This window comes from Mastomys coucha, chromosome X (genome assembly GCF_008632895.1).
Source record: "Mastomys coucha isolate ucsf_1 chromosome X, UCSF_Mcou_1, whole genome shotgun sequence".
In the NCBI taxonomy this organism is placed as follows: domain Eukaryota; kingdom Metazoa; phylum Chordata; class Mammalia; order Rodentia; family Muridae; genus Mastomys; species Mastomys coucha.
Window position 1 is genome coordinate 106808976 of NC_045030.1, and position 9503 is coordinate 106818478.

At 35.6% G+C, this 9503-nt stretch overlaps 1 protein-coding gene across 2 annotated transcripts in view; it reads left to right on the forward strand.

Moving 5' to 3' along the window:
- Positions 1 to 9503, forward strand: part of Lpar4 (lysophosphatidic acid receptor 4) — an 11992-nt gene extending 2489 nt beyond the window's left edge. For both annotated transcript variants that reach the window (XM_031366608.1, XM_031366617.1), the window contains exons 2-3: positions 1031 to 1132; positions 7218 to 9503. In XM_031366608.1, coding sequence (XP_031222468.1) covers positions 7300 to 8412 — 1113 coding nt within the window. In that variant the 5' untranslated portion in view covers positions 1031 to 1132; positions 7218 to 7299 and the 3' untranslated portion in view covers positions 8413 to 9503. The remainder of the gene's footprint in view (positions 1 to 1030; positions 1133 to 7217) is intronic.

The following is a 9503-nucleotide window of genomic DNA, read 5'->3' on the forward strand; positions in this document are numbered from 1 at the left end:
TAATCTCTGTCTTCTTTTAAGGCAAACCAGTACAATATTGATTTAATTTCAGGAATATTACTGTCTAGAGGACAATGGAAATCAACTCTTTTTAGTAATAAGTTGATATCTGTGACTTAAAGTTGTCTGTTTTATTTGTTTATTTTGCTTTTTTTTATGTGAAAAAAGATCATTTCAAGAGGGTTGTTGGTCCACTTATCACACTGCTTTGTTTTAGGCTAACTTTTATTCAGAAAAGGGTGGGCTGTAAGAACAGTGTGAGTCTGTACTAGCAAATACTTATGGGTTATAAGTACTACAATGAGAAGGATCCAAATGTAGGTGCCACTTCTATGAATTCCAGTACCGTGTCTATCTTGTTTTATATGAGCATACTATATAGAGTTATGGTTTTCAATGTACATGTATGCTATGTTAGGTATGTTTAGGAATCTTTATGAAGACATGTGAGTCTCAGTAGGTATGCAAATATCCAGTAGTGAAAGCCTTTCTCATACAGTTCAGGAGAGAAAGAAATGTAATGGGGTTGCAGGATAGGGGCAAGGCAATGGAGTCCTCACCTGTTGTCCTAGGCTTCCTTCCTTATTCCTTTTGTCCAATCACAACAGTTGTTACCAGAGGACAGGAAAGGTAAAGGAAAAAACCACCACCAACAAAACATATCAATATAACTTTAGGCCACCAAAGAAATATTTGTTCATCTATCATTTTTCAATGGATGGAAATGGGAGTATTGTCATGTCTCTTGTCACTAGTTATCTTTAAGTGATTATGTTACTCATATAGACTTTAGGTTTCAGTCAATACTACTAATATGGTATGTGTACAGCACTGGTAGGTTTGGAGAATAATTGCTATCTTCAATTGTGTTATTATGAAGTCAAAGACATTTAACATCATCTGGAAATAAGTTGACTCTTACATACTTTGGTTTATATTATGTAATTATTTCATCTACCTTATAATCTTGGCATACAGTTTATTGAGAAGCTTTCTTTATGAAACAGTATTGTGATATTCTATTCCACAGCACTCAATTGAGGAACACTTTGATCGTCTGCCTCCAGAAAATTCATTGATTATCCAAGTCTCAGATAAATCTGATTCCAGAATTTGGTTTGAACTAACTAATGTGAGTACTATTGTTCAGATTTCGCCTTTTGTTCATTTTATTCTTCAATTCTCTTTTAAATTAGTGCTTTTATATTATTACAGATCATGTGATTCAAAGTTCCAGAATAAATAGAGGCAGTAGAGGTGGTATGGCTATTTATTATGATCCAGGAAATTTTGTTGAAGATGAATGTTCTTCAACATTCTTTGACTTAATCCTTCCTTGTCCTTAACAGATAGAAGATAGATAGATGACAGACAGACAGATGACAGACAGAAGATAGATAGATGTGAGTCATGCTTTCATTCTTATGATCAGTGCTAGTATCCTAGCATAGCAAATGTATTTGTGTTCATACTGATTTATTCTTTGGGTGTTTGTATACAGGGATAAATCTGAGTTCTGTTGGCATTGTAAGTCTTGCAGAATTTGGAAATGAGATCTTTCCAGAACACCCAATATTGTTCTTTTTTTTTTATTAGATATTTTCTTTATTTACATGTCAAATGATATCTCCTTTCCCAGTTTCTCCTCCAAAAAAATAAATAAAATAAAATAAAACCCCTGTTCCCTGCCCACTCATCAACCCACCCTCTCCCTCTTCCCGGCCCTGGCATTCCCCTACACTGGGTCATAGAACCTTCACAGGATCAAGGGCCTCTCTTCCCCTTCATGACCAACTAGGCCATCCTCTGCTATACATATGCTGCTGGAGCCATGAGTCCCACCGTGTGTACTCTTTGGTTGGTGGTTTAGTCCCTGGGAGTTCTGAGGGTACTAGTTAGTTCATATTTTTGTTCATCCTAAGGAGCTACAAACCCTTCAGCTTCTTGGGTCCTTTCTCTAGCTCCTTCACTGGGGACCATTATTGCTCTATAAATATCTGGGACTTCTACTAAAATGAGATACTGAGTCTTAATACTCTAGACAATTTCATCATATTAGATTGTGCAATTTCTCTGCAGCTTTCTTACTCTATAACTAGGTACTAGGGAAAATTCTGCTTTAGTAGCTCTGATGCAATCTTTAGTCACATCATATTAGCTTTAGACCACAACATTCCCTAAGGCTTGGCCTGTGCCATCAGGTGAAGGGTTAGTAGGAAACACTAGTTCTTTTGGTAAAAAATAAAAAGATGGCTGGGTGGTGGTGGCGCATGCCTTTAATCCCAGCACTTGGGAGGCAGAGGCAGACGGATTTCTGAGTTCGAGACTAGCCTGGTCTACAAAGTGAGTTCCAGGACAGCCAGGGCTATGCAGAGAAACCCTGTCTTGAAAAACCAAAAATAAATAAATAAATAAACAAACAAATAAATAAATAAAAAGATGATGAATTTAGTCACTGAAGGTGAGTTCTGATCACATTAGAGCTTCTACCCTTTCTTGATGTTTTCAGATTCATTGGCTGTGGGGACAGAATAGCCTTAATTATCTTGGTGAAAATCAGGTTCTATATAAATAAGCTATTTTAAAAGAGATTTTAATTGTATCAAAAACATAAGACTGATAGGGATCAACATTAACTAGTGCAAAGGAACATCATTTGGATACAGGTGATCTATGCTGCAGGTGACTTGACTACACTGTTGCCTTCAGGAATTTTATCTGTTAGCAACCACTTATTTGAAGAATACCAAAGTCTGAATGTAGTTCTTATTGCTCTACCAGAATGGTCTTCAATTCTGTTTTTATAATATTTGTGTATTTTTAGATTTGATTCACTATAACAAGGCTATAGTCGAAGGCACAATAGGCTTCGGTTTACTTTGTATCAGCTTTCATAAGCTTTGACCAAAGCAGAAAAAGCAAATGCTTTAGGGATCACAAGCACTCTGACTTGATCTAACTTCATTAAAAATGGAGCAAAGCAAGACAATTTGAGTATACTCTGCCTTTGGGGCTTCTTTTTCCTGGACTCTGGACTGTGTTTGGCTAGGAACAAAGTAAGTCAAAGCTTTCTAGGGTATTGGATTTATGCCACAATTTATAATTTTGTTTTCAACAGAACTTATGAAATTTTAGCAGGTTATGAAATAATCTATGTACTTAATAATCCTTATAAGGCTAAAAATTGTCTTTTCTTCACCTAGTGGTACAAACATGGTATCCGCCATTATTATTTAGGCATGAGAAAAATATGGACATTATTATGAATTCTCTGAATGGGCTCTAGTAGTCAGAGTTAAAAATGATGGTCAGATATTTTATTGTATAAAATATTATTGTCTATTAGTTGTACAAAATGATGACTTTCTTTATGACATTTTCATGAATGTGTATAACACTTTGATCATATTTACCTCCATATTATTATTCTCTCTTGTACTTCTTCCTGTTGACCCTTACTCTCAGATTTCTTGTTGTTTTTTTTTATATTTTTTCTCTTTCTTTGTCTCTGCCTATGTCTCTCTTGCTCTCTGCTTGTGTGTGCATGCATATGTGTATGTGTGTGAGAGAGAACATGTGTATGTGTGTGCGCGCACACACACACACACACACACACACACACACACACACACACACACACACATCTAAATGCTATTAAATGCTATTAGTTCCTTCCTTCCACCATATGGAGCCTCAGGGATTGAACTCATGTTGTCAGATTTGGTGGTAGTTGCTTTTTTCTGCTAACCCATCATGTTGTCCCTTTGAATTTCTTCTTGACCAGCCTCCAGGTGACCTGCTTTCTGACCATTATCAATCAAAATATGTCTGTGTAATATTGATCCCTCATTTAGTCCATTATGTTGGAATAATTGGTTATAAACATATTTACAAGATTTATCTTCTGATGTTCATAGAAGAAAATACAATTAACTATGTAGGCTGTTTTTCTTTATCTCTTTAAACACTCAAGTATTGACCTATACATTTAGTGGACAGTATATTAGACATTTGGGAAAAAAGAAAACAGGCCATATTTCTTGAGTATTTTTTACTCTTTACAGTTAGCTCAAGAGACAAATACAATTCTTATTTTAAAAACCTGGAGCAGCATGTGGGTTATTCAATGGGGGCCCCTTCCAGGATTGCTCTCTTATGAGTAAATAGTATAGTTAAAGTTTCAAACCCAAGAAGAATCTTTTTGCTGTACAAGGAATTAACCAAAGGATGCATTTCTAATACAAATTTAAAGATACCAAGAAAGACATAAACTTCTAGTCATGGGTGAAAGGAACAGACTTCTATAATGTTCCTTTGTGGTAAGGCTGCAACTGGCAAGCTCATCAAACTACTCATAGCCCTATTGAATCTTCCTAGCATTAGCTGTGAGGCTCAGTGGTAATGTTTATACAGGAAAGAGAAAACAGTATAGCCAAGTTACAGAGTGAACTGTGTCTGAGTCAGAAATAGATCTTTCTGCTTCCAGTGCTGTGTTAAGACCCGACACCACACCCTCCCTGCTAGACAGCAAAGGTGGTGTGTGTTCAAGCAAGGGAGAGCTATGAATAGGGCCATAGTGGCACTTTTCCCATGTCCTCTCTTTAGGAGTTAGACTGTACTGCTTTCTTGTTTGTGGTCCTTTCTGTCCCACAGGTTTTGATTACCCAAAGCAACAGAGTAGTAGTGTCATGCATTTACAGACTGCCTGCTGTGGGTATAGTACGTACGTTCTGGGGGCTATAAAACTGAAGTACTGTGATGGGTGTATCAATCAACTTGATTTAAACACCTTATATTGCATCAATATAAATATGTTTTGACTCATTTATAAATCACATTGTACTCCATAAACATGACGCAGTTATTATTTGTGATATTAAATTTTTGAATAATATGAATTAAGTAATGATATGAAATGATTGTTATTTCTGAAAAAACTGAATGTAGAAATAGGATATAAAACTCAGAGATTTACTATACTAATCTAGGAAATTAATAAGATAAGATATAGCCAGGGAGCTAGTAGCATTCTTGGCATAGAAATAACCAGGGGGTAAGTCTTGAGGGGGCTCTGAAAAAAGTGAGAAGCCTTCTAATACAAAAGTCTTAGCTAAGTAGAACAAAGTTGCTAGCAAAAATAGAACAAAGTTGCTAGCAATGCTTATTGTATAAGGTGGATACAAGAGATTATGAAGTCTGGTTTTAATGTTAACATTTAAAGCCTCATAAATTCTTAAAAGTATATCACTAGGTTAATGGGAAATTATTTCCTTCACTGTCTCCTTGATTTCTTCTAGCAATGAATTTTTAAAATGTAAATAGTATTTTTAGTGTAAATGAATCTTCTGGACTACTAGATAATAACAATGTTAAAATAGTAAATGAAATGACTGAAGAGATTGAGAAGTGTGGAATTTGCATGTTTTCTTTTTTTCTATCACTGCATTGGTGAGCAAGGATATATATTAAATCAGAAACAGCAAAAACTGTGTCTGAAACTATAAGCACCATGGGTTGAAATTTTTGAAGTTCTTTCTGTTTCAGTTGATTGGTTTCAGTGTTTTAAATATAGCACTTGAAAACCATTCTTCTGTCTGACAAACATGGAAGGGGTAAAATAAGGTAGTGAGGATGAGATTAGAGGAACCCCTCTAAGATTCTTAATACAAAATAGAAGCTTCCAAAAAGTTCAGTTTCCTTATCTTCTCTTCCCCTATTTCTCTCTATACTTCTGTTTCTCTTTCTCTGGCACATTCTTTTTCATCTCTTTTCTTACTTCCCTGCCTATTTTTTATTTACTCCTTCTCTGGAGCATCCCTGTTAGACTTTAATTAGTCTGTACTAATATTTTGCTTTTTGTACATCAGGGTTGTTTTGGGGAAAAGTTGAACTATGTCCATATGATGAAATGGCCAAGAAGGAATATGATTTTAGGTGACTCCATAAAGACTTATTGAAGGACAATTAAGGATGGCAAGTTCTAATTGTAACTGGAACACTATTACAATGATAACCCTATTGCTTTTCCCCATAGTATGGAAGTTATCCCTTCTTCTGGGTACAGCAATGATTGACTCAAGCTAAGTATGTTTTTCTCAAGTTGGATACTCAGGGAGGTGACTTTAGTCCTCTATATTTCTAGCAGATTTTTCTTCTACTCCCTTCTAGAATACATGCAGGGGTTTGTTGATTTGTTTCCTTGGTGTCTTGAAGGAAAAAGCGAAAAAAGAATCACTTCAGAAAACAGCCATTTGTATTTTACAACATAATCATGTGAAAACCCCTTACTGGCTATGTCAGGGAACAAAGGCCACTTTCATTTCATATTCCTACTCAAAAGAATCATTCAACAGTTACTTATCCACAGTGTATTATTTAACACATTCGAAAGACAGAATATCTAATAGTAGCTATTAATCCAGGAGAAAGTTGGTAAGATTTCTACATTTATCTTCAAATCCTGTTGACCTAAATATTTAAACAGACAATTGAGTTAATGGCTACCATATATAAAACTGTTGGAAGAAAAACCTCTAAATCAGATTTTGTACAAAGAATGATGAGGCTGTTCTTGTCCTTAATTTTCACATCCCATTTGATTTGCCTTTTTAATGTGGAGATAGGGCTTGAATATGTAGTCTAAGCTGAACTAGAACTCACTCTGAGTTCTAAGATTTAAATCTAAAAAGCTAAGATTTTTCTTATGGAGTCTACCACAAAATGGACTCCATTATTTTTGTTTGTTTGTTTGTTTTGCTTTGTTTTTTTAAGGGAGAAATAATATGAATTTGGGTAGTTATGTGTGGGAACTGAGGAGAAATTGGGATAGGAAAAAAGAATATAATCAAAATATACTGTATGAGAAATATTTCAAGATTAAAAATAAGTAAGTTCTTTCACTGCAGTATGTCACTTGACCATTCTGAGGAAGAGATTAAAATTCATTTAAATCTCATTTCCTTCCAGCACTACATGATTTTCTTTCCAGCTATACCCTAAGTCTGGCAATGGTTTATTTATTGTATTGTATGATCTCTGCCATGTCCGTAATATACTCTTTGTTGTACCATTTAGATAGGGTATGTGATCAAACAGTACTTCTCAAGTCAAATAGAACACATATATTTTCTTGCCTGAGTGAGCAGAATATATTTTAATCCATAGAAATTTTGAAGGGAAAGCAAATTTGGTGACTCATTCTATCTTGTTTCCTATAGGAAGAAAACATTCTCTACTGGTTCCAAGTCTCAAGAGTGGTGAACCCCTGCACCTTGCAGGCTCTCTGGGAAAAGAAAATCCATGGGTGACAGAAGATTTATTGACTTCCAATTCCAAGATTTAAATTCAAGTCTCAGACCCAGGTTGGGAAATGCAACTGCCAATAATACTTGCATTGTTGATGATTCCTTCAAGTATAATTTGAATGGTGCTGTCTACAGTGTTGTATTCATCCTGGGTCTAATAACCAACAGTGCCTCCCTGTTTGTCTTCTGCTTCCGCATGAAAATGAGAAGTGAGACCGCTATTTTCATCACCAATCTGGCCCTCTCTGATTTGCTTTTTGTCTGTACCCTACCTTTCAAAATATTTTACAACTTTAATCGCCACTGGCCTTTTGGTGACACCCTCTGTAAGATCTCAGGGACTGCATTCCTCACCAACATCTATGGGAGCATGCTCTTCCTCACCTGCATTAGTGTGGATCGTTTCCTAGCCATTGTCTACCCCTTCCGATCTCGTACCATCAGGACCAGGAGGAATTCCGCCATTGTGTGTGCCGGAGTCTGGATCCTAGTCCTCAGTGGTGGTATTTCAGCGTCTTTGTTCTCCACCACTAATGTCAACAATGCAACCACCACTTGTTTTGAAGGCTTCTCCAAACGTGTCTGGAAGACATACCTGTCCAAGATCACTATATTTATTGAAGTGGTCGGGTTCATCATTCCTCTGATATTGAATGTTTCTTGCTCTTCTGTGGTGCTTAGAACCCTCCGCAAGCCTGCAACATTGTCTCAAATTGGGACCAATAAGAAAAAAGTGTTGAAGATGATCACAGTGCATATGGCAGTTTTTGTGGTGTGCTTTGTACCATACAACTCTGTTCTCTTTTTATATGCCTTGGTACGCTCCCAAGCCATTACTAATTGCTTATTGGAAAGGTTTGCAAAGATCATGTACCCAATTACTTTGTGCCTTGCAACTCTGAATTGTTGCTTTGACCCTTTTATCTATTACTTCACTCTTGAATCCTTTCAGAAGTCCTTTTATATCAACACCCATATAAGGATGGAGTCACTGTTTAAGACTGAGACACCTCTGACCCCCAAACCTTCCCTTCCAGCTATCCAAGAGGAAGTTAGTGATCAAACGACAAATAACGGTGGTGAATTAATGCTGGAATCCACCTTCTAGGTACGGGAATTGTCTTTCCGCTTCAGCTATAGTGTCTCTTATGATTTTCTTCCTATGCTATAAATAAGAGAAACAAATTGAAGCTAATGATACTGAGAATAGATTAATGTACCAAATACAGTCAGATCCACTTTTTAGAACACTATTGTACATATTCTGTTTTGTTCAGTAATTATAGGTCAAGTCTAATTACAACAACCAAAACAGATCGGACTCTGCTGTTGAGTTGACTTTTCATTACATAAATGACCAATGGTCTTGACTTTTAGTGACGTGGGGGTTATTTTAAAACTTAAAAAAGACATTCCAGTAATTTTGGTAATTGGGTTGGGCCTATAAATATAGAACAAATTCAGGGATTATTTAAAAATATCTGTGTTACTACTGATATATGCTAGTATTTTTTTCCTTTTTTGAATTATCATTGAATTTATTTAAAAAAAAAGAACTATTTTTACCTAATGTTAATAAGACATATTGAAAAAGAGAAATGTGTTGAATTTTAAAGGATTGGCAAATTTTATCTAGATTTTAAAAACCCAAATGAAGTGTTTGAATGAATATGGGTGGGAAAATTTGGAATTTAGACAACATTTACACATATATAATAACCACAATTAGTGTCAGCTTTTAAAACTTTCCTTTTAAAATAATTCTAGAATTTTCATATGAAATTGTTACTTCTGAAAGGTGTTATTTATGTGCCTGGCAGGTATAAAATGGAAAACTCATAAAATTAACAGTGTCAATTAAAATACTTTAAGCAACACTGCATTATTTCTTAAGATTTTCATTTATCCATTATGGGGGTGGGGATTGGCTTGTAGAAAATATTTATTCTTCATGTTAAATGTTGGGGACACACTACAGCTACAGTATTTGTGCCCAGGTCAGGAGTAAATTGAAAAGGTAAGTCAATAGAATAGTAGCAGCAAGGTATCTTAGAGCTTATAATAGTAGGTTTTGAGGTGGGGGTTAGATAGCTGTAACTTTGAAATACATAATCTCTTCTGTAAATTTTGGAGCACATTGTAGCCAAGGCGCTGCTGAATTTGTGCTCAGGTCGGGAGCGTATTGAAAAAGATGTGTAC